The sequence below is a fragment of the Apaloderma vittatum genome, unplaced genomic scaffold, assembly GCF_000703405.1.
Source record: "Apaloderma vittatum isolate BGI_N311 unplaced genomic scaffold, ASM70340v1 scaffold13800, whole genome shotgun sequence".
Classification (NCBI taxonomy): Eukaryota; Metazoa; Chordata; class Aves; order Trogoniformes; family Trogonidae; genus Apaloderma; species Apaloderma vittatum.
In genome coordinates, this window is record NW_009696298.1 from 1 (window position 1) to 25,412 (window position 25,412).

At 38.8% G+C, this 25,412-nt stretch overlaps 1 protein-coding gene across 1 annotated transcript in view; it reads left to right on the plus strand.

Moving 5' to 3' along the window:
- Nucleotides 1-282: 282 nt before the first annotated feature.
- NOL10 (nucleolar protein 10) overlaps nucleotides 283-25,412 on the plus strand; it is a gene marked incomplete at its 3' end in the record, with an annotated part of 52,101 nt that continues 26,971 nt past the window's right edge. The window contains exons 1-12 of the mRNA XM_009874363.1: nucleotides 283-370; nucleotides 1,069-1,167; nucleotides 1,921-1,998; nucleotides 3,804-3,841; nucleotides 8,098-8,234; nucleotides 8,947-9,012; nucleotides 9,909-9,969; nucleotides 10,486-10,571; nucleotides 10,922-11,000; nucleotides 14,062-14,211; nucleotides 16,494-16,560; nucleotides 22,151-22,203. Coding sequence (XP_009872665.1) covers nucleotides 283-370; nucleotides 1,069-1,167; nucleotides 1,921-1,998; nucleotides 3,804-3,841; nucleotides 8,098-8,234; nucleotides 8,947-9,012; nucleotides 9,909-9,969; nucleotides 10,486-10,571; nucleotides 10,922-11,000; nucleotides 14,062-14,211; nucleotides 16,494-16,560; nucleotides 22,151-22,203 — 1,002 coding nt within the window. The remainder of the gene's footprint in view (nucleotides 371-1,068; nucleotides 1,168-1,920; nucleotides 1,999-3,803; nucleotides 3,842-8,097; nucleotides 8,235-8,946; nucleotides 9,013-9,908; nucleotides 9,970-10,485; nucleotides 10,572-10,921; nucleotides 11,001-14,061; nucleotides 14,212-16,493; nucleotides 16,561-22,150; nucleotides 22,204-25,412) is intronic.

The following is a 25,412-nucleotide window of genomic DNA, read 5'->3' on the forward strand; positions in this document are numbered from 1 at the left end:
GAGGGTGGGGATCGTTATCTGAAACCACCTATAAGGGTTTGTTTGTTTTTTTTTTAATTAAACTAAAAATTCGGTTTGGTTGCCTGCGCGTGCAACTGTGGGTGCGTTGTTTTTACAGACCCTTGGAAAACGCGACTTTGTAAGTTTTCGTGGTGTGGAATGGTTAAACTTACCGGTGGAAAGCTTAAAGTAATAAAGAAGAAGGAAAAAAGAAAGAGTTAACGGCTTAAATGTCTTATGCTTTCAGGCTGAATAAACTTGAAGTGATTCTGGGGTTCCTTTATGAGTAATGAGCTCAAGGCTGATTTATGTATTTCCTTACAGTGGCTCTCAGACAGGAAGAAAAGAGCTTTACAGAAGAAAGATGTGGGTGAGTTTTCCAGTGACTGGGCCCTCAGTAATACTCAGCTGCACATACACACGTCCGGAGAAAAGCACTTTACTGCCCAGTGCAGGGAAGTTATACATAGCTTGTGTTTTAAAAACTACAAAATTAGAGCTGTAAATAGCCACGTGCTGTGTTGCTGCATGTGAACAGAATATTGCCAATGTTGTTTTACATTTCAGATGATAAATATTGGAATTGGAGATTATACAGAAACATAATGGATGAATTCCATGTGTGGCTTATGATAAAGTCTCACTGAGTGCAGGAACATCATAATCTTAGCCTAAATTTGTTGTACAAAATAAAAGTGGTTGTTTACGTACCATAGGAAGTGGTGTATGAGAAACTCAACCAACAAAAAAAAATCCATGGAGTTAACAGAGAGATGGAGTACATTATACAACACCTTAATTGTGTAAAATGTGATGAATATTTTCTACTGTATTATATAATTTGTTACACAGAATAAATACTTGTTTTGCACAGAGGTAGCCTGCTTCTCAGAGTTAACAAACTGTATTAACCTGCTTATAATATGTTAGTTATACTTGGATCTTTATACTTTAAAAGATATTCCCTATGTTCATTTATCTCAACATACTTCCGTGAGATGCTGTTACAGGGGTTTTTTTGATGGATAAAATTGCACAACCTTTACAAAATATCTTTTTTCTTTATAGATATCCGTAGAAGAATTGAACTTATTCAAGACTTTGAAATGCCCACGGTTAGCACAAAGATTAAGGTATCAAGAGATGGACAGTATATTATGGCAGTTGGTGAGTCAACAAAGTGTCTCGCTGTAGCAGAGACCAAAAGCACTGGAAAATCTTGATTGCAGAAGAATTTAGTATTTTGGGTGGAATTGATAGGAGTTCGTATTAAATGAAAGCTCAGTATGTGATAGAGTGGCTGTCTTGGTAGTGGTACTGTGAAACACTTCTTTTTAGAATACAGATGTTCTTAAAATCAAGAATGGCTTGGAAGGAACACTTGAAGATCATCTAGTCCAACCCCACTGACCCCGGGGGTTTATAATATAAATAAAACCTAACCTGTTTATAATAGTTTAAAAGTACTTAATTATTTTTATTATATGTATGTAAATGTGCTTTAAATAACTTGTGAGCATCGTTGTCTGTGTGTTGTTTTAAAGGATGGATGGTAATGCTGCGTTTTGTAACTGTCAAAGCAGGATCCAAACTTGAATACTGTAGTAGGCTTTAAGAGCAAGGAGACTTGGTCTTTCAGACTTACATCACAGAGAATTTAATAATATCTTCACTATGTGGTAATCAGAAGAACCTGCTTACAAGTAGGGTGCTTTCAGGTACCAAAGACAAAAAGCAGGCCATAAGGTTACGTTGTTAAGAGGCGTATTTTTCCAGTCACAGAGACTTTGCTAAGATCAGAATTCTTATATAGACTTTACTGCATTTCAGCTGTATGTAACGCGTTGTATTTAAAAAAAGAAAAGCATTAATGTTACTTTTTATTTAACTTTTTAGTTATAGATCAAATTATTCTTTCAGGAACTTACAAGCCACGGATCCGCTGTTTTGATACCTATCAGTTATCCCAGAAATTTGAACGGTGCTTAGATTCTGAAGGTTAGTATAAGCTATGGCTGTTAGTACAAGATGTCTTTCATACTTAATTAAGGTTGGACTGGAGTAGAAATTTCCCTCCTTGCACTGAGGGGACAGAACATACTTTAAGAGAATGCAGGAAATTGGAGTAAGACTTCACCTTCTCTTTATCCCTCCCCCTTTTTTCCTCTCCTCTTTTCCTCTTCCTTTGAAGTGCTTTCCTCTCTTGGAGAGGTGTGAGGAATGTAAGATTTATCTTGAGCCAGTAAGCGTGGGGCTGAAGTTTGCACTTAGGGAGATGCCATGTGGGTGCAGTGGCCAGATCTCACTTCTTTCCCCGTCTGGGAAGCAGCAAGGTAGGAGAACCTGCTGTGGTTGCGCTATTGGTACTGAAATGAGTTCTTGCTGTTTTCTTGCTGGAGCCCAAGCTCTGTAGGTGAGTTACAGCGTAAAGAGAATTCCCAGAGAGTGATTTGTTGGTTTCGTTTGTGCTGTTTTTCCTGGAAACAAAGTTTTTTAGGGATAGATGGTGGTATGGCCAAGGCCTCGATTACAACTTGTTTGCTACTAATTTGGAGGGAGAACAGCTATGATGAGGAAAGCAAGGAGCCATCCAGACAGAAAGGGAGAACGTGCCAGCAGTCAGACTAGGGGAGGTGGTCAGAGCTGCTGTGGCTCTGAGTTTTACAGTTCATGGATTTGGGGAATGCTTCTTTTGTTTTGGTGGGGTTTTTTTACTAGAAGCCTGAGATTATTAGAAGACTGGTTGAGCACTGGGATATAGGGGTGTTTAAAGCAGTGAGGGGATGAGCATAGAGTGGCAGAAGTCCTAAATCATTGTGGAAGTGTGTGATGTGTGTGAAAGCTATGTGAAAAGTGAAAATTGAGACCTACTGAGTTAGGTCAGGAAAAGGGATGTCAAGGATGGTGGTGTTTCTTTACCCTGTGCCTCAGAGCCACGAGGAGTTACACAGAGTGAGGAGACAGTGCTACAGCGTAGTAAGAGGGGAAGTGGTAGGTTCAGAGAGGCTGAGGAGAGGAGGGTGTGGCAAGAGAGACACCTGCTTTGAAAGAGTAGGACTCATAATAGTAAATGCTTACTGTTAATAAGAGCTTAAAGGAATTTTTTTTTTTAACTGGCATCTTACTAGACTGTGAAAGTATGTTTAATTTGAAATGTAGCATAGAGTCACTTCAGGTAACTTCAAATGAGCTACCTCCTTTAAATGAAACCAATTTAGCTGAAGCAGCTACTCCCTAACGTTCCCAACCCAGCTCATTTAAAAGTAGGCAAAGTTCAATACATTGTAGTGTTCAGTGTGAGCAGTACATTTCAAATTTGTGAATTATTTTTTTTTTTTGAGTCTTAAGACTTTTTTCAGTTGAACTACTGACCTCTTAGAAGGATTGCTTGTTCAGGTTTGCATGTAGTATGCCCAGACTCATGTAATTTTTTTTTAATCATCATTGGAGTACCAAAGGTCTGTGGACCACACACTCACTGAAAACCATTTGGTTAGATCTTGCCCAAACCAATAAATACGTGGCTGAGCGCTGTGATGAGGAACGTGTCAAATAACAAGAATGATAAAGATTATGAGATGCTTCATATGTTTCTAAAGTTTTAGAAAACTACTTACTATTTTGCAAATAATGTTACATAATTAAAGATTTTATCACAGTGCCTGCATTATGCATTGACACCTGTGGGGAATACTTATATGACTGAAGGTTAGCATGAGTGTAAATATTTTCAGGATTTATGCCAATGTTTGCAAATAAGTTTGCTAACTTAGTTGACCTAAAATTCTCTTTCTCTCTCCTAGTGATTACATTTGAGATTTTATCAGATGATTACTCAAAGGTATGTTTCATGTTTTCAATGTATAAATTAAAAATTTGTTTAATATGTATATTAATGCATTTTCATATATAGTAAAGGCAGTCGATCAACACAACTTTTGGAACATAAAAGCTTTTTTTAAAAGAGCAAACAGGATAAACATTTCGTACCTTCAAAATGTTGTTTTCTTTTGTCTCTTTGTATTATAACTTGCTGTACCACTTTAAAGTCTTTTGTCTGTAGTAGGGAAAAACTTAAAATAGTGAGTTATGCTACAGACAAAATGTGAAAAATGGAATTAGTTATTCCTACTAGGATACTATTTAGTCACAATTCCTTGTGATAAGTGACATGCAGATGGACCGTTTTTGAGAGGTGGGATAGCTATAAGTAAGTTAGTATCTGGATTTGTCAGTGGTGTTGTAGCCATAATCTCATGAACGGGGCAAAAATTTTAGAGAGTAATGTCTTATTCTTATTTTCTTTTTAAAAAAAATTATTTTATGAAGTGGCGTATCTGGAGGAATTGAGCTCTTAGGACCATCAGCCCTTTTTTAGGCCCAGTAGATTTACCACTTCTAATTCGGTTTAACACCTGGCTGTTTTCTTCAGCTCCAGCAGCTACTATAGTAAAAGATATTACCTCTTCATGTAAACTTTGCTGATTCACCAAATCATATTTGAGTTTTAAACAAATAATTTTGCTGATTTCATTAGGACAAGCCATTTTTAAAGTATCTTTTTCCTGACATCAGACCTCAGCATTTCCAGTACAGGTTTATTCTAATAAATATTTCTGTTTGATCAGGGACATTATCATCTAGCCTTGTAGCTTTAATCTTTTCAAAATTTTTCCCCTGTGAGATTTCCAAGAATGTGTGTGAGTTCTAGTAGCAGAAGGCAACAGCTGATACAGTACAGCAGCAGCCTTTGACTTGTCTGTCTGTGGGAGAGTGTTTCTGGTTGCACAGATGAAACGGTTATTTACGAGACTGAGGAACACATTGTGTTCACAAATATGTTCCTGACGGGGTGTAAACAGTAGGGCTTGTTTGTGTTTTCAGCTGAAATTGGCACTATATTCCAGTCTGAAGCCCTACTTTCATAACTTAATACAACCTTATTTTCAGTTTTATTTTCCTAAAGCTTACCAAATCATTAAGAAGAAAAACTAATTTCAGGTAGCTGTCATAATGCTTTGAGCATGTTAGAAAAGGAATTTGAGAAATAATGCTTGGAATCGTAAAAATATGGGCTGTAAGGAGACCTTCAGATGTCGTTTAATGCTTGAACAGTACTGTCACAAGCTACAAGCGTGGTGGTTCCACAAATTCACTGAATAAATAGTGCAGCATTGCAACAACCTTATAGAGAAATTTCTTTTCCTGCTCAGGAAAACCTGGAATTTTTGCTGCTGCAACTGCAAATATTTTAATTTTTGTAACTGCATTTTAATTGCTGGCTGCTACTGCGTTGTTCTGCAGGGTGCTCTTTGTCTTACTGAGAGCTGAGGTTCTTCCAACCTTTTCTTGTATGTTTTCAGTTCTCCCTGTTGCCTGTCTTGGTAGCCCTCTTGCTGCCCTCAACATCTCTCTTGAATTGGCGGGTCTGACGTGAGACACGCTGCCTCCTGCTTTAGTAGTGCAGGGAAAACAACTTCTACCGTCTCCTCCCACAACCGCCCTAAGGTGACGTTTGGAGGGTTATTTACACTTGCACAGTGAGAGCTCACTGTTGGCTTTCATTTGTATTGGCCTGGTTACCTCCGTGTGCTCTCCGAAGTTGTGGACTTGTCTGTGTATCAGAATTAGGAGAGAGCAATAGCTTTTTTTCCTATGGGTGTGCTGGCTGAACAGGAGCCAGCAGTGTGGCCAAGGCGGCCAATGGCATCCTGGCATGTATCAGGAAGTGTGGCCAGCAGGAGAAGGGAGGTGACTGTGCCCCGTACTTGACGCTGGTGAGGCCACAGCTTTTGAGTATTGGGCTCAGTTTTGGGCGCCGCAGTGTAAGAAGGACATTGAGGTGCTGGAATGGATCCGGAGGAGGGCAGTGAAGCTGATGAGGGGTCTGGAGAACAAGTCTTATGGGAGAGGCTGAGGGAGCTGGGATTGTTCAGCCTGGAGAAAAGAAGGCTGAAGGGAGACCTTGCTCTCTACAACTACCTGAAAGGAGATTGCAGTTAGGTGGGTGTTGGCCTCTTCTCCCAAGTAACAATATGACAAGACAAAATGGCCTAAAGCGGGACCAGGGGAGGTTTAGATTGGATATTAGGAAAAAATTCTTTACCTAAAAAGTGATGATGCATTGGAACAGGCTGCCCAGGGAAGTGGTGGAGTCGCCATCCCTAGAGGTGTCCAAAAAACGTGTAGACATGGCACTTTGGGGCATGGTTTAGTGGTCATTGTGATATTGGGTTGACAGTTGGACTAGGTGATCTTAGAGGTCTTTTGCAACCTTAACGATTCTATGTTATTTTTTTACGTTTTCCTGCTTACTATTTTTACCACACGCCAGTGTTGCTACCCTGAGGTTGTAGTTTCCTGGCAGTGACTGAAATTAATTTAGTGTGAAGGAGAGACAAATATGATGTACAGTTAGTAGTATCCCCTCTTAACGAAAGAAGACACAAATATATGTTTAAATCCAATATTGCAGAAATTTATCTTAAAATAGGAAATTATTAGAGGTAAGGCAGTCATTAGTGGAATATTTGGTTACTTTTGGCAACTATCAAAACTTTCTGAAATCTTTTTGGAGATAGAATGGATAAGAAGAAAATTCACTTTTCTCATGGAAAACAAATTGCATCTTCTCTATTCCTGGTAACAGGTTTTTGATAGCTTACTGGTAGCAAACTCATAGGACATGATATTGATGTTTATTCAAATTCAGTAAAGTTTAATTTTGTGTTCTTAGAGTTTATTTAGCTTCTGCATTGCATGAAGATGCAGTAATTTCTTTTGCAACAATAATAGAGAAAAGATTTGATCTGAGCGTTGTTTCAAGCAGATGAGTAAAGAGCTTTCCTTGTTGTAAACCTCCAATTAAAAGCATAAAGGTATTTGACACACAAAGGATTGATTTTTATGTATATGAAAAATGCCATTGTATAATATCAACTGAGTGGCTGCATCTGTAATCTCCTATGAAATTGTAGTTAGGCTTCTTGAAGATGATACTCTGCTTGGTCCTGGACCAAGAAGAGCGGGTCCCTGAAAAAAAGTTGAAACACTAAGGGTTCTGATATTAGAAAAAGCATAAATTAGGAGGGACTTAATGATAAATAGGCATGAAATACTAGCCCAGATGGGTACTTTATCCATGTCTGGTAAGGGAAGAATATACAGATATATAAATGAAGATGACAGATTCAAAATAACTTTGCCTTTCCTGAGCTTCTCATCTTTACTTGTGTCACTAGCAATATAGCCTAGCAGTAGGAAATGTAAAATTTTCATTATCTACTACTTTTAGATGCATGGACTATCCATACTCTAAACTAAATTTTCCTCATGTAAGCTAAATAGGAATGAAGCTTAGAGTCAGCAGTTAGCCTGTAGATTTTATGTGTAATTATTTGTTTGCAAGCATCACAGCATGAGTATGGGCCACGGCAGCTTCGTCACACAGTGCCTGGGTGTCGTTTGAGGTACGATGGGTTTGAGGTACATCATAAGTGTAACCATCAGACTATAGGGGCAGGTTCTGGTTTATTTTATTTGCTAATGCAGATCTCTCCTTCGAGTAATGCCTCTCTGGGGACTCTTTTAGGACTGAGATGCCTGTCAGAGAGAATGCCGTGGTTGTTTGCTTGGCAAACAACAAAAAAAAAGCAAAGATCGTTGGTGTCATTTATTGCTGTGCATCAGGCTGTATACTTCATGTGCTTCGTACCTATGAACCTGTTGGCATTTGCATGGCATTATACCTGGAAGAAATTATTAACTCTGGTGTCTGGAAGTGTTAATTTTACAGGTGTAAATTTTGGTGCAGCACAACAGTGCTACAACTCTACCGCTTCTGGTTGCAGAGTCACTTTCAGGGTGTCACAGGTACTCTTCTGAATATTCATTTAGTGATTATTAATAAAACTCTTTGCTGTGGCTAGTGTGAACAATGGACTAGCTGATTCTATCATTTTAATAGAAACGGTTCAAATGAATTGTGATAAACCTGTGTGAGCTTGAAAAAAAATTGTCGGAGTTTGTGCTGTAAGACAAGTGGAGGAGATTGTCATCTGCTTTTGCATATTTCAGTGCTTTCTGTTTTATTTTCAGATTGTCTTCTTGCAGTGTGGCAGGTTTGTGGAGTTTCATTCGCAACACGGCCATTACTACAAGACAAGAATACCAAAATTTGGTAGAGATTTCTCTTACCACTATCCGTCATGTGACCTATATTTTGTAGGAGCAAGGTACTAAGTGGATCATTTTGTTGTTTTCCAAGCATAAAATGAACTTTAAAATACCAGAAAAATTAAAATTTGGGAGAAGTTGCAATTCTGTACAAGTTATTAATGGTGGCTCTTGGTGGAGAGTGGAAAGTGGGTAAAAATGTTTCCTGTACTTTTTAAGACTTTTTTTTTCCATTGATTCCTAAACCAAGTATGTCACATACTTCCAAATTCATTATAAAAATCGCAATTCATCATACTGTTTTAAAAACTGATTAGCATCTAAGTAAGGAAAATTAAATAACTTTTTCTGTCTTAGTTGCTGTTTTGTTGCTGTTAAAGTGTGAGTTGAATCACATGAAATAATTGAGTTTGTGAGAAGATGTAGTAAAAATAAACCCAGGAGGTCTTTAGGGTTTCAAACGAAATAAGCAGCAATTCGGGTTGTAAAGTGAATTATAGACAATAAGATTTTTAAGAGAGGAATTAATGCATCTTTTCCCCGGAAAAAGAATAATTAGGATGATATTGCAGTGTAATAAATATCTTTGATGAACTGTATTTTTTTAACACTGAAGGCTAGATGCCCTTTACGTTGTAGAATTTGAAGTCCGCAAATTGTATGTTTGGTAAAATTAGGCTGTTAGCAAGAATCTTTATAACGCCTCCTGATTTATAATGGTATTTTTTTGTATTTGTAAGAGAGGATTAATTTTGGATTTTTCTGTTGTAGTTCTGAAGTGTACAGGCTAAATCTGGAACAAGGAAGGTTTCTCAACTCCCTGCAAACTGACGCTTCGTAAGTTATCTACGTGTGGGTGGCATCTGTGCCTTTTTCCACCAGGTGGAAGCAAACTACTAGGATGCTCACCGTCAGTTCTGTGTCTGAATACTGCCCAAATGCCTTGAGTTGAAAAGGAACATATGCTGAGTCTGAGCCTCATTTTATTTTCTGTAATTCTTTGTTCTAGTTTTTGTTTTAATTGAGTTTTCTTTTGTGAATATTTTAACATTGCTTAATATAGACTTGTAATAGGTATTATATAACTTGATCTTAAGAGCATTTCATTAAAACTTTGCCATTATTGCACAATTTAGCCATCATATAGAGATCTACCCACAGGGTATGTACTTTCCCAGACATGTCTTTGTCCTTCTGCTCTTGGAGTAGCCCAAAGAGAATTTTTGTATCTCCAGCATGTGTCTGATCCTTTTGAAAGCCCTACCAGAGCAGGAGCTGGTTGTCTTTTATGTGGGGAGAAGCAACTGAGAACAGACTTGACTAGATAAAGTGTCTGGTTGGTGGGCAACAGCTGGTGCTCAGTGGGTAGGATAAGCTTAATGAGCGAAGCAATATCTGGGAAGGCACAATACAGAAACTGAGCAGCAGGAGGGGGAAAAAAAAGGGGAGGAGGTGGAGAGGAATCCTAGAGTGGGAGAGCTAAGGGTGTAAAATCTGAATTAGAGATGTGAGGCTTGAAGTTGTGAGGAAGGTTGTGAGGTGGGGGAGTTGCGTGAGTTACAGAACTAGAGGTGGAAGGCTTTTGAGTGGAAGAAGTTAGAAAGCACCAGGATGAGTGATGTAAAGAGAAACATTTGTACTTTGGAGGAATTGTTGGAGAAATACAGGGGTCTTGGGTGCCCTATTGAGAACTTATTATGAGATTATTAAACTTGCTCCTTTTTCTGTTTCAGGGAGAGTAATGCCTGTGACATAAATCCTGTACACTTCTTGTTTGCTATGGGGACAGCTGAGGTAAATGTTTGTCCTTTTTATGAAAAGGACTGTAGTGTTTGTTTCTTTTTTTTATATTTGTTTGCATGAGGATAAGAAGAAATTGTGACAAGGGCCTAATAAGTTAATTTGATCTCATTTGCTATATTATGTATAGATCTGTTAATGTGACTTTTCAGAGCATAGTGCAGATAAAATTTCTGAGTTGTCTTGGTTGCTGAGTTGCTTGAAATTCTGCAGATGCTAGAGAAAATAATCTTATCTTGCTTTATTATACAGCCATCTGTAGAAATTAGCTAGCACGGGTACCCTATTAATCTTTGGAAATTTAGCGTTAATGATTTTGATTTAGACAGTGTTTTAAAAAAATGTAAATGAAATATCTGGAGCTCCCGTGCCATTATTGGAACAGCTCAGTCAACCTAAGAAATTTGATGAACTATTCATAGATTAAGTAATGCTTAATTTTATTTAAACATTTTGGGAATACCAGACAGCTGTTGCATAAGCCTGAAGCATGTTTGCTAAACTCTTTAGGGTAAAGTGGAATGCTGGGATCCCAGAACTAGAAATCGAGTTGGGTTATTGGACTGTGCTTTAAGCAGCGTGACAGCCGACACAGAGTGAGTAAAGGCTACTGTATCCTCTTCTGTTCTGTTCAGAAGTTTTGCTTTTAGAAACAAGTCCCACTTTGCATTTAAAGGACCTGCTCATGGTTTTCTCTTCTCATTGCCAGGGTGAATAAAGGGTTTTCTTAGTCACAAAGGGATCTCTTTGTTATTGATCAGAGTTGTAGTGGCTAATTTTCTATACAGCCATAAATAGTGAATGTAGCCAATGCAGCTTTTTGAAGTAATATTTCTGACTGATATTTGTAAATTAATTTACATTATCTTAGCTATTTTTAACATTAAAAAACTTATTTCAAGTCTTTGTTGAAAGAATGTCTAACGATAACCATTGTGCTTTGCAGGATAGAGAGTTTACCATCCATTTCAGCACTGAAATTTGACGGAGCTTTGAATATGGCCGTTGGAACATCTACTGGGCAGGTAGACTTAACTTCATCTATGACAGTTTGTAGGAGATCCTGCTCTTGCAGTTGCTAGTGCAAGTCTCTAATACATCAAGTACACTTACTGTAATGCAAATATATATTAATATGAGCACTTATAAAAGCATAAATTACATCTATAGAGCAGTGATAGTCATTCTTAAACTGTAAATTAATTTTGTGAGGTAGTCTTTCTCTTCAGATTGCTGCAGGGACCACTTAAAATCATCACAACCTACATGTTAATGTGACTTCAAATTCTGCAGTTCTCTTGTTTTATTTAAGAGTCAGGTATGCAGGAAATTTTTGCTTTTTGAGACTATCAGTAACATCTCAATGCAACATATATGCTCTCCCATATCTTGATGGTGGTTAAAGAATCAGAAGTGATTGTCTTTCAACTGTTGTTTTTACTGTCTTTCTGTAAGGGATCGTTTCAATTCATTTGGTGATTCACAGAATCGTAGAATACTTTGGGTTGTAAAGGACCTTGACAGGTCATCTGGTCCTACCCCCTGCAGTGAGAAGGGACATATTCAACTAGATCAAGTTGCTCAAAGCCTTGTCCAACCTGACCTTGAATGCTTCTAGAGATGGGGCATCTACCACGTCTCCTGGCAGCCTCTTCAAGTGTTTCACCATCCTTGTTGTAAAAACTTTCTTCCTTATGTCTAGTCTAAATTTACCCTCTTCTAGCATAAAGCCATTGCCTCTTGTCTTACCACAACAGGCCCTGAAAGACTGACCTCATCTTTTTGGTAAACAGACTCGAAGCACTGAAAGGCTGCAATAAAGTCTCCCTGGAGCCTTCTCCAGGCTGAACAACCCCAACTCTCAGCCTGTCCTCGTAGGAGAGGTGTTCTGTCCCTCTGATTGTTTTTGTGGCCCTTCTCTCGACCTGCTCCAACAGGTCCATGTTTTTCCTGTGCTGAGGACTTCATAGCTGAACACAGCACTGCAGATGAGGTTTCACCAGAGCAGAGGGACAAAATCACCTCTCTTAACTTACTGGCCACACAAATTTGATGCAGCCCAGGATATGGTTAGCCGCCTGGGCTGCAAGTGCACATTGCTTGCTCATGTTCATGTGTTGTCCACCAGCACCCTGAGTCCTTCTCTGCAGGGCTGCTCTTAATCCCTTCATTCCCCAGCCTGTACTGATACCAGGTGCAGGACCTTGCCCTTGGCCTTGTTGAACCTCAGGAGATTCTCACAGGCCCCCTTCTTGAGCTTGTCCAGATTCTTCTGGAGATGTCCTGTCCCTCAGGTGTGTCAATGGCACCACTTCTCCAGGCTGAACAACCCCAACTCTCAGCCTGTCCTCGTAGGAGAGGTGTTCTGTCCCTCTGATTGTTTTTGTGGCCCTTCTCTCGACCTGCTCCAACAGGTCCATGTTTTTCCTGTGCTGAGGACTTCATAGCTGAACACAGCACTGCAGATGAGGTTTCACCAGAGCAGAGGGACAAAATCACCTCTCTTAACTTACTGGCCACACAAATTTGATGCAGCCCAGGATATGGTTAGCCGCCTGGGCTGCAAGTGCACATTGCTTGCTCATGTTCATGTGTTGTCCACCAGCACCCTGAGTCCTTCTCTGCAGGGCTGCTCTTAATCCCTTCATTCCCCAGCCTGTACTGATACCAGGTGCAGGACCTTGCCCTTGGCCTTGTTGAACCTCAGGAGATTCTCACAGGCCCCCTTCTTGAGCTTGTCCAGATTCTTCTGGAGATGTCCTGTCCCTCAGGTGTGTCAATGGCACCACTTATCCTTTCTGCAAACTTGCTGAGGGTACATTTGATCTCACTGTCTGTGTTGTTGATGGAGATGGTCCATCAATCAACAGCACTGGTCCCAACACAGGCTCTTGAGGGACACCACTTGTCACCCATCTCCATCTAGACATTGAGCTGCTGACCTTTGACCTCTGGATGTAACCATCCAAGCAGTTTCTCATCCATTGAACAGTCCAACCATCAAATCCTTTCTCTAATTTAGAGAGAAGGACATTGTGAGGGGCCGTGCCAAAGGCGTTTCAGAAGTCCAGACAGATGACATCCGTAGCTCTTCCCTTGACCACTGACGTGGTCACTGCATTGTGGAAAGCCACTGGGTTGGTCAGGCAGGAGTTGCCCTTGGTGAAGCGATGCTGGCTGTCTTCGTATCACCTTCCTGTGCTCCCTGTGCCTTAGCAGAGCTTTTAGGAGGATCTGTTCCATGATCTTTCCAGGCACGGAGGTGAGGCTGACAGATCCTTAGATGCCAGGGTCCTGCTTTGCACACTTTTAGAAAATGTCTTTATATATTTTTTAAAAAATTGTTGCCATTATATTTGTAAAGTGGAGTGCGGGGATTTTTTTTCTGCCTTTGTCAGTCTTTTCATTAGTTTAGAGAAATGCAGCTCGTTCAAGAGCAGATGCATATTTGAGAGTTGCATTTGCGATGATGTTAGCGTATATATCAGGCAAGTTTTTCTGGAGACTGTATTTTTTAATTACACTGTTAATTTTTTTTTGCACAGACTTACTAGTTTTCATGCTTTGTTTGCAGAAGATTTATCCTCAAAGTTTCCTACAGAACTTGAAAAACACCTTAAAAATGCAGGTCTCTGGAAGTGAGGGACTGTACGAGAGTACAGCCCTTAACATAAGCACTGTCCTTAACATAAAAGATTACGTTCTGCAGTGTTCCAGTGAGTGAAAGTGATACTCACCTAATGTGAAAGGTAGTCTGAACACTTAAATCCTGTAAGAAGAGTTCAAGAATCTGAAAGGTCTTAAGGAATAATTCAATAGAATTTAAAAATACTTCAGAAAGGTGTCGAGTTCTTAAGTTTGCTCTTAGTTTTTCTAGACCACAGCATGCAGAGGTGAGAATATATTGCCAGAATAAACTGGGGTCCGTTAATAACCTGTTTTCAGAATTTAAAATGCTTTCTTTAATGTAAATCCTGTCTGTGTTTTTAACTAAACTTGAATTTTTTTTTTTACTTCAATCTGGTGTGTGTGGCTTCCTCTTTATCTTGCAATATTGTAAGTTTAATCTGTCTCTTGTTCCGCCAGGTATTACTTTATGATCTCCGGTCTAGTAATCCATTAATAGTCAAAGATCACCACTATGGCCTGCCTATCAAGTCCATTCAGTTTCAGCACCAGCTGGATTTAATTATCTCTGCAGATTCTCGAATCATAAAAATGTGGAACAAAGATACGGTGAGGAGTTTTGTGTTGCCACATTCAGATATTTTTTTAATTCTTACTTTCTTTTTGTGTTATTTTCATGCAGCTTTAATAATTAAGCTGAGATTCTGTGTAGGAAGTTGAGTTTTTTAATGTGCCCGTCTGACTAAATAAACCAGCATCTGGGAAGTTATTCAACAGCCTGTCACGTTAAATATATAGTCTTGGGTATTTTATTTCACTGTTCGTACATGTCTGCTTAAGATGCTTCTTTTGGTGGAAGGTTTTAAATATAAAAAGCAGTATCCTAGCCATTGCCCTGATTTGTGTATTTCTCACGGGGTGCTCGAACACATCCAGTTGCAATTTTTCATCAGAGAAAACATGGTTGTTCCAGTTTCTTGCTCAAAGAAGAGCTAACTTCAAAGGTAGATCAGTTAGTTTATGTCCTATTAAAATTAGGTGCTGATTATTTTCACAGAAATCGACGTGGGTATTGAAGCAGATCCTGTGCCTAGATCCAAATGTGTATTATGCTCTATTAATGGATTATGTTCCAGTAGGCAGCGTCTTTACCCCCCACCTCTTGCACCTCTTAAGTGAAATTGGAATCTCTTAATTTTCCCAACACGTTTTTTCATTATATTATGCTGTTCTTTTTCATTCTGTCAATGAAACTTAAATAAAATACGCTACCCCCATAGACTCACAGTAATACTATCTTTAGTTGTTGTCTTCCTTATTAAAAATATGCTCCATCTATGTTTTTCTAGCTTTATAGTGAAACATATCAAGAGCAGTTGTAGTAATTTAGAGGCAGGTTTTTCTCGATTTCAGTCAGTCATTTCTCTATTATTGTGCTTCTTCATGAACTTTCAACAGTCTCTTATTTTTTTCTGTGATCGCAAGCAGTTTTTCATAAGCTCCTCTGCAGTGATTTCTTTTCTTAAGTTATTTCAAAGAGCAAATAAATTATTGGTTATTTTTTAAAACATCTGCAGTGGCCTCTCTCCATTTTTCCTAGGTATATACATTTCCCTCATTGAGAATGAAATCCTGTTAAGCTTTCTCAGGTGGCCTCTGCAGTGGGAAAAGGGAGGGTTTCTTACCACTGGAAGGCAAAGATAGCTTTGGCCTCTTTCCTAAAGTATGTTCCAGCTGGCTCCACCTCTCCCAGATGTTGGTTCCTGACTATCTCTGGCTGGGAACCAACTGCAGAGGCAGACTCTGGGGTGGAGAGCACATGGCTTTGATACCAGAATAGCCCCATGCTGAGACGTGCCTTGGGGTGGGGAGCAGGAGGCTTTTGTCTGCTAAGACCAGGGTGGGGGAGGACTCTTATTAATCATCAGGAGGGAGACCAGAGGTGGGTGGGGTAACAGCATGTTAACTGGGAGGGAAAGGAAGGGCCCAGAAAGGTAGGTGGGATTGCTGCAGGGAAAGAAGAAAGAGGAATAGGATCAAAATTTGCTCTGTTCCTGTCCCTCATTTAGAACCGTGTAGGCATGTACTCTCATGCTTTAGATTGTGGCCCAGTTCTTAGAGACTCTTGCTTTACTGGCTGTCTTGTGTGTTGGCTTATAAGAGCACCTGTATTTTGTCTGGGTTTTTCCAACTCTGTTCCAATTCTCATTTTTTGGAGAATGTTGTTTCCTGCTTTTACCTCTTTCTTAAATAACCTTTATAATTTCAGTTCTGATCTAAGCTAGATACCACTGGATGCATTTACTGCTCTTATTTTATGTTTCAGCCTCTTTAATACCAAGTCTATAAATTATAAATGAAGTACTGAGCTATATTTCATTTCAGGTAGACATAAGCAGGGTGGAAGAACCAAACTCTAGAATCAAATTCCGTTCCCAGTCCATCGTTTCAGCTAATGATACGTAGCCAAAATACAGTTATTTAAAACAACCACGTTTGGAGTTGAACAAAATGAAGGTTACAGTGTCAGTGTGCCAGGAACTTAGGGACCTCACCCCCGCTCTTGCATGAAGAAAGTAAATCCGACACATATATTTTCAACACAGAAGTCTGAGCTGAGAAATTAGAGGTGCCACTGTATATTGCTGTGTCTTCTGTAGCTGGTAGGCTACACTTCTTTATGAGACATCACATCAGAGACACAATATAGTATTGAGTTGCTTGTGTTTTGTTGAGATTTAATAACGTTTTATTGGTCTGCAAAATCTGTTCCATCTTTATTCCGTAGTATTTCGTAGCTTCTATAATGACTCTTTCTAATGTTTAGATTCACTAAATTTAATTATATTGTTCGGAGTTTTTTATAATTCAGTTTCTGCCTGCAATTTCAGGGGAAGATATTTACTTCAATGGAGCCAGAACATGATATCAACGATGTCTGCCTGTATCCAAATTCAGGTATGTTAAATATATTAGTGTCTTTTTAAGTTGAAGCAGGAAAGCCTGTGTGAACACAAGCTGTGATCTTTTTCTCTTTAGGTGATATGAATTTGATTTGCTTTCCTCCTTATGACAGAGCTAGGAAAGAATGGTTACTTGTCAGTTGGTGTCATTGTTTCCTCTCCATCTGTATTAAGTCTGAGCCTCTTTGCAGTTAGACGCTGCTCTGTTGTCAATTGAGTGATTGACCTCTTTTGCTCTTTCAAATATCCGAAGTGTTTCATTTCATAGGAATAGGAATTTTGGCCTTTTGTCTTGGCTGAATCCCAGATAAGTTAGAGCTTGCTTTCTAGAGCTAGGAGAAATCTCTTTACAGCAAGTTTACAAATTTTTACAAGTGTTTACAAGTACTTGATCTTTCCTTTTTACTGTGCCCTCCCTTAGATTAAGTACTTTAGTTTTAAGTGTAGGTTGCTAAGTGCACAGATTTGCATGCTTTTTGTGACTGATTTCAAATTTGTGCATCTCATAAATTTAGAGGTCAAAACTGGGAGTCACTTTTAACCAATGTTTCCAGATCCTACCGTAAGAGTGAAAATACTTACGAAGTGTTGGTTGTATGTGCATGTGTGCTTTGGTTGTACCTCAGATTGCACTTTGCCTTAATTTTCCCTGCTTGATCTGAATTGCTTCGTTCTTAACTGCTATGTGACACCTATTTCCTGTCCTAGAAAGCAATACTGAAAAAGATGAAATGAAAGTTAGGGCTGCTAGGATGGCACAGGGCAAAACTCTTGATCTAGAGAATGGCTGTGGTGCCAGTTCTACTGTTATCTTAATTTTAGAGAGAAGTAGCAGTGAAAACAAAGTGACTTGGGCTTTGACTTACACTAGCAGCTCAAACTCAAGGTCATAAGTAAGTGAGTTTTAGATTTCTAATAAGTTAAAACTTATCTTGTCCTTTCTACCAGTTTTGGTTAAGAATCTGTCTTTTATTTTTTATTTTTGTTCCTTTTCTAAGATGAGCACTTATTGATCCCTACTGAGCTGGTGGGCATTTTTTCACTTTATGCAGCAGCAAAACTGTGATGGTTGAGGACCTTGCTGATGAAAATATTAACTCACTTCAGTGCTGTTCAGGTTTAGCCTCCTCTAAAATAAAATTAAATTTCGCTGCTTAGGAATTGGGCTAGGTTTTTCTAAGCCTTCAAAAAGACATTGATACCGCTCTTATTTCTGTTCCATGTATTTGTTTTTCTCAGATCATACTGCAAGAAATAATGTAGGCAGAGAATTGAAGGCTGCCAAAACTTAATGGCATGGCACTGAGGGAACGCCTTGTGTGCCCTGGTTGTATGTAGGAGTTCATTTGGTTGTATTTGAGAATAACTGCATTGTAACAGTGTGAACTGTGCAACAGGGAAGTAGACAAGCCTGATTTTCTACAGAGAGAGGTCACTGGAGTGAATTATTTTTAGCATTTTCTCCAGGGTTCACCATTGAGTTTACTGATTTGATCCAGAAGAGAACCCAGGAGTAAATTAAGATCCATGCAGCACTGATGCTGTTGTGTCAGCTTTATTCAAAGTAGGAGATATTTATTTAATTGGACACAAATGTTGTGCTGTATATCTTGTTTGAATAGTAGGGATGTGGTTTACTAGTGGACTTGGCGGAGTTACATTAATGGTTGGACTTGATGATCTTACTTTTTCAACCTAAACAATTCTGTGATAGTGAAGGGCTCCTGACAGGGAGTGGAACAGAAGTTACTTGGCAATGTAGAATCTTACCATAATTTCGATTGGAATAGAGGTCGTATGCATCCTTCTCAGACCAGGGCCAAACTTGAAGTTAGATGCAATTTCAAAGTCCTGCCAGGTTGCTCAGGTCATAACCAGTCAAGTTTGAATATCTACAAGGATGGATGTTACTCAGCTACAGATGCTTTATAGCCTCCCTGTTATGTAGACGTGCCTCAAGTGCTTTTGCAGAAATGATTTTTGTGAGACTGCAGGAAAAATATTGCAGCACAAAAAATGCACATTCCTCACATCTCCTCAATGTTGCTCGTTGGACATTACTTTTTCATGTTTCTGTGATCCAGATCTGTATCAGTCCTGTCTCCTCTCCTCCGGTCATTTCTTCATTATATTTTTCCTTTGATCATGTCTGCAGGGAGGTGGGTTGATGTTTTTGGACAAGAACTGTTATGGAATGAAAACTCGGTTGAATTTTGTAATCCTATAGAGACAGAGGGGAAGAACTGGAATATGAGATTCAAAGCAAGAGGTGGTGCATTGCATGTTTGTCATAGATACCGTTGCTCTAGAATTTAAGATGCTTAGCATCACCTCATTCTCATTCAGAATTTCAGGAATAATAGTCACTAAACATCTGAAAATAAGGAAATAATTTCAGTAATATGAGCTTGTGGTTATGGAAAGCTGGGAGTATCATTTAGGTACGAGTGCTGACCAAGTGCTCTCATTGATGCCCCAGCATTCTCAGAGCACCATTCATGAAGGCAGCATGGCACAGGAAATGCAAGAGCTTGTATAAGACATTCTGAAATATTTCTGAAGTAGGGACTGCATCAGGGGTCAAGGGAAGAGCTATGAAAGTCATCTATCTGGCCTTCTGTAAGGACTTCACAACATCTTTCTCTCTAAATTGGAGAGAGATGGATTTGATGGGTGGACTGTTCAGTGGATGAGGAACTAGTTGGATGGTCACATCCAGAGGTTAGTGATCAGCAGCTCGATGTCTAGATGGAGATGGGTGACAAGGGATGTCTCTCAGGAGTCTGTACTGAGACCAGTGCTGTTTAAATATCTCCATCAATGACACATCAAGTGCACCCTCAGCACGTTTGCAAATGACACCAGGATGAGTGGTGTGGTTGTCACAGCTGAGGGACAGGATGCCACCCCGAGCGACCTGGACAAGCTTGAGCAGGGGGTGCGTGAGAACCTCCTGAGGTTGAACAAGGTTAAGGGCAAGGTCCTGCACATGGATCAGGGCAATCCCTGGTGTCAGTACAGGCTGGGAGATGAGTGGATTGAGAGCAGTCCTGCAGAGAAGGACTTGAGGGTGCTGGCGAATGAAACATGAACACGGGCTGGCGCTTGTATTCCAGAAGGCCAACTGTATCTTGGGCTGCATTGAAAGAAACATGGCCTGGAAGTCACGGGAGGTGATTCTCCACCTCAACTCTGCTCTGGCGAGACCTGAAAGGAGGTTGTAGAGAGACAGGGGTTGGTCTGTTCTTCCTGGTGGAGAATGATAGGACAAGGGGAAATGGATTTAAATTGTGCCAGGGGAGGTTCAGGTTGGATATTAGGAAGAATTTCTATACTGAAGGGGTTGTCAGCCATTGGAACAGGCTGGCCAGGGGGGGGGGTGGTGGGGCACCCTCCCAGGGAGGTGGTTGTTGAGTCACCGTCCCTGGAGGTGTTTAAGAGACAGGTGGATGTTGCGTGGAGGGGAATCGTTTAGTAGGTTGATAGGGCTGGGACAAAGGCTGGACTCGATGATCTTCTAGGTCTCTTCCAGCTGATACAATTCTATGATTCTATGACCTCACCTGCAGTCCTGTGTCCAGCTCTGGGACCCCCAACAAAAGAAGGACGTGGAGTGGATCTAGAGGAGGCACAAAAATGATCAAAGGGCTGGAGCACCCCTGTTATGAGGACAGACTGAGAGAGTTGGAGTTGTTCAGCTGAAGAAGAAAAGGCTCCTGAGAGATCTCACGGAAGCCTTTCAGTACTTGAAGGTGGCTTATAAAAAAGATGGGGACAGCCATTTTTAGCAGGCCCTGTTGTGGTAGGGCAAGGGGCAGTATTTTTAACAGAGAGTGATTTAGACTGGATATAAGAAAGAAGTTTTTTATGATGAGGATGGTGAAACCCTGGAACAGGTTGCCCAAAGAGGTGGTAGAGTCCTGGAAACGTTCAAGGCCGTTCTATGATTTATGTAAACTGTGGATCAGTATAATGTGAATTATTCTTTTTGAATGGTTTTGTGACCGTTTTGTTATGGCTGGGTTTTTTGTAATTTAGTTATTTTACCAGCCAACTTCACTTCAAATGAAAGGCAGTAATACTGAACTCTTGCGTATACGTGACGAAACTAGATGATGACAAACTTCAGTGGATCTCTTAGCTACTTCTGGATCTCTTCTCTCTCATCATACATGCACAGAAGGGGGCCAAGGGGAGAAAAAATTACCACTTACTGAGTAGCCTTGACTCAGCTTCAGTTAAGTTGTCGAATATAAATGAAACTTAACAGCATCTTAGATGTATAGAGATGTGTATCTCATTTGTTTCTATTACTGTTAAAAAGTTGAAAATTTGCATTTTCTAAAACTACTTCTCCCATTTACTACCTCTTCATACTCCTATTGTAATTCCTTTTAAATTGATGATACTGTATTGCAAAACACTTTCCAAAGATGGTCTTATAAAGCTTCTTCTCTGAAAAAAGACTTCTCATTTATTTCACTTTCAAAGTGATCCAGTGAGGCTGCTGTGTAGTTTGTTGGGATGTGGTCTGTCTTCCCATAAAACTAACAAGGTGAAACAATGAAAATGTGTGGAGTACACTTCTTCTTTCAGAGTTGTTCCTTTTTCCTTATTTCCACTCTAGTATATATGTCTGTCTTGTACTTTTTCAAAGTCTGTTTTCCCCTCTGTTAGTTATTGGTGGAAGACTCTCAAAGAGGAGGTTTTCCTCTTGCTGTCGCTGAAGCACCTGCAAAATTAATTCTGTCCTTTTACCTCTAGTGAGTCATACTTGTTCAGTGGAGAAATGCTTTTTCTCCAGAAACTGCAGTGAGCTTGCTGGTGTAAGTTTAAGGGCGCATGTAATCTGTATCCTGTGCTATAGTTCATTGTGTGTGTGTGCAGATATATGTAGATGCATATACTATATATTTCTGCATTTTCCTTAAATTGTCTGCAAACCTTTCCAGGTATGTGGGGTTTTGGTTTTTTTTTTGGTTTTGGGGGTTTTTTTTTTAGCCTCAGCTTGCTGACTAAGCTTTCACAAATTTTTTGCTTTGCCAGGAAAGCAAAGCCCCCTTTTTTTCTGACATTGTAAGTCCAGCTGCATTGTATATTTTTAATAAAAGGATTAGGTAGGAAGGATTACTCCACCCATGTTAATTGCGTTCCTCTAGTTGGGTGTAAATTATATTTCTACCCTCTGGGTGTGTAGTAATTGACCCAATTATTCATAGTCTCAGTGGCATATGCTACAGTACTTTTAGATCAGAATGTTATCTAACTTGATTGCTCTTTTCTTCTTCATATTCTATCTCTTGTATTACCTGGTGATCAGCTATGTTGGAAAGACAAAATTGAGATAAAGGTAGAAGTATATGCCAAATGTCCTTATTACTTTCTTACGCAGAAGGAAATTGAGAACGGAAGAAAAATCTGTTTCTTTTCCTGGAAAGATATTTTAAGTCATGTGTACAAGTCTACTTCGTGTGAATTAAATACCTCAAGTGTGTGTGTGTATATATATATTTTTATTTTTTAAAAAAAACAACTAGTGTTATCTTCCTATGACCAGTATTTTAAATGTGGAAATCTCTTTTTAGGAATGCTAATGACTGCCAACGAAGCCCCTAAAATGAATATCTATTATATACCAGTAAGTAATATAAGTTGTTGCTGCTATCACTGTTTTAAATCTCAATTGTTTGTTACCATTCAGATACTCGTGTTGGAAAATTACTTCTGCAAATTCACATCTGCATTCTCTGACTTTTCATGAAAAAGTAAATTTAAGCTAATGTAATTGATTAATGTAGCATACTGAATTACTAAAAAAACCCCAGCCTGTAATTTGCCTTTGGCTACTGTTTCCAAAACTGGCTAGTGGCAGTAGGAAAGTCAAGTGGAGATTTGCTGGAAAACATGGTTTTTTGATAGCTGATCAGAAAAACATTCCTAAATAGGGACTATATAGCTTACTTTCAAGCTACTAATTTTGCTTTGTTGTGAAATATTTCATTACTGTCTTTAATATCTGGTCTATAGTGATGTAGTCATATGTCACTAAATATTCATTCATCTCTGTTCTGATGCAGAAATGTTACTGTGTGGCTTCAGGTGTGGCTCTTGGCTATAAGTTCTGCTCGATATCCTGCTCCCATTACAGCTTTTCGCTTGAGGAGACCTTCCCTTGAAAGGCTTTATTGTAGATTTAACTATATGCTATATCTCTGTGGGCTGGTTTTAGGGAGATTGAACAGCAAGCCTTCTGGGGGTAGAGGATGGTGCAGAAAACTACACCTGCATTTGACTCTTGGTTTTGATTGTACTGTGCATTCACTAGGCTTTTTGGCATTTTAGAAGGTAAATAGTAGGATATATATGTGAAAGTTCCATGCGAAATAGCTGACCAGACTCTAAAAATACTTACACTGCTACTTAAGTCAACTTTTTCACATTCTGGACAAACTAGAAAGTCTGTGTTAAATTTGCAATATATTTAAACTGCTTTATTTAATTTTTTTTAATCAGTCAAGAAGTTTTAATTCAGACAATTTTAAATTAATTTTAATCTAGTTTTCTTTAGTATCTCTGGATCATGTCCATATCCATACCCACCCTCTGTATAATCTTGATTACATTTAAGACAGAAATTCACCATTTTGGGTTTTTTTGTTTTAGAATAGATGCTATATACCTATTGTATATACATGTCTAAACACAACTCTATACCCTTCTAAACAGATGTGTAGTCTGGTTATATTATATTATCTGGTTATATTATTAGATATTTGCATTTAAAGAAAGGTAAAATTTTATACGTGAATTCTTTGTGTTTCGTCCTGGTTTGAGCTGAACAGAACCAGTTTTGTTCAGTGATCATAGAACAATCATAGAATCATAGAACAGTTCAGGTTGGAAAAGACCCTTGGGATCATCGAGTGCAACCATTAACCCTACACTACAAGTTCACCCCTAAACCATATCACCCAAATTTTTTTTAATTTTCATCTCAGTCTCTTCTGAGAGGCTTCACTTTCTGAAATTAACAGCATGTTATGTCAGATTGTTCTTCGGATGTAAATTATCTGTTCACTAATTCAGCTCTAACCAACTTGCATTTTATTTATTATCCATACTTCAGATGACAGAGAGCAGAGGGGCAACAAATATTTTTGTATTTAGGACAAAATATTAGCTGTAGGGGAAAGCCAGACACTTTCTTCTTACTTACCTTGTCCTTTGTAAGGTTTAGAGAGTAGCTCTCTATGCTTTTTTTTTTTTTTTTTCATCTGTTGTCTTTTTAATTAAAATGGATTCGGGAAGACAAACTCCCGTATTTTCAAAGTCCAAGTTTTTAAAACTTGAATGGACTGGTTACTCAACTTAAGGAATTTAGATGGAAAAAACATTCCTTCTGTCACTAAGAGTAGGGTTCAACTTCTCTCTGAAATCTCTGCACTTAGATTTATTTTTTTTTTAATGCAGGTGTGCATGAGATATGAACTTTACAGCTATAGTACATTGGAGATGCATATCCAGCATTGCCCCTTAGCCAAAAAATTGTTTCACTGTCTTGATTGTCACCAGCAATGAATGTTTGTTGGAACTTGTTCTAGCCAGTATTGAGTATCTTGCACGTATTGTAAATCAAAATGAAAAATGCTTTCTTTACTCTCAAAAGTTGCACTCACAGAATCCTCTGTGAATACTGAAGTCACATTTCTGAAGTCAGACAAGTAATTTCTAGCTAAGAAATAGAAGCACTCTGTATTAGATCATGTATCACATTTAGCAGACAATATTGCAAACCTAAATATTGACTAATACTGCCCACTGCTTTTGCAGCGTGCAGGCTGCTCCAATAAAATTTAACACAAATCTTTCCTTAAACCATCTTACTTTGTCACTGTTCTCTGATTGTTGGTACCTGAGTCTGCCTCAACTTGTTTGGATCGTAACTTGTTATGTTTTACATTCGCAATGATGAAGGAGAATACAAATGGACCCAAATGATGAATGTTAAGCGTAATGAATTCTCTTTTTGAAATACTGTTGTGTATTTGAAAAATTAACATGTGATTCAAAGGCTACTGCCTAGATTAAATCAGCTTTTTGAATACACTAACCTTTTCCTGTTCACATTAAATGGCTTTGGGTTTGAAGGCTACCAAAAATATATTAAATCCTAGCATGACTTTTTGATTTTAGTCAACAATCTATAGTTCATTTCAAAACATTGAATGATTATTTTAGGCAATAAAATGTTAAAGGTAGTGAGAAGAAGATGCTTTGAAATAGAGACAGAAGTCTCACACTCCATTAACTGGCTTTTTTATTGTCTCTTGTACCTTTTCATGGGCAAGACTGAAGGGGCTGGCACAGATAATTTTGTATAGTTGAAGGGTTTCTTACTGCTTTTCCTAAAAAATCAAGGATGTAGCTCATTAAATCCCTTTTGTTCGGTTTTTTTTTTAATCTCCTTTTTAAATGAAAAAAATACAAAATGGAGAAGTTGTGTTAGCCTTAAGCTGCTCCAGGGCATTTGTTATTAAGGAAAACCTGATGTTATTAATGTGTTCATGTTACAGTTTTTGTTCCTTGATCTTTTGGTCTGGTTATTTGAACTCAGAGATGCACACCTGTCCTTTGGTTTCAGTAGATTATTAAGACATGGGCTTTTTCCATCCTTGGAGCATTGAGTAATTTCCTTGCACAGACGAAGATGAGTTTAGTTGCCTGTGTCTTTGGAGCAAAACTTTAAAGAACAAGTAATTTGCTGCATTACCTGATTTCTTTTCATAGTCTTGTTTTATGACTTTTTCTAAGAACATAGGATTCACTGTTTTCCCAACGAATAGCTTA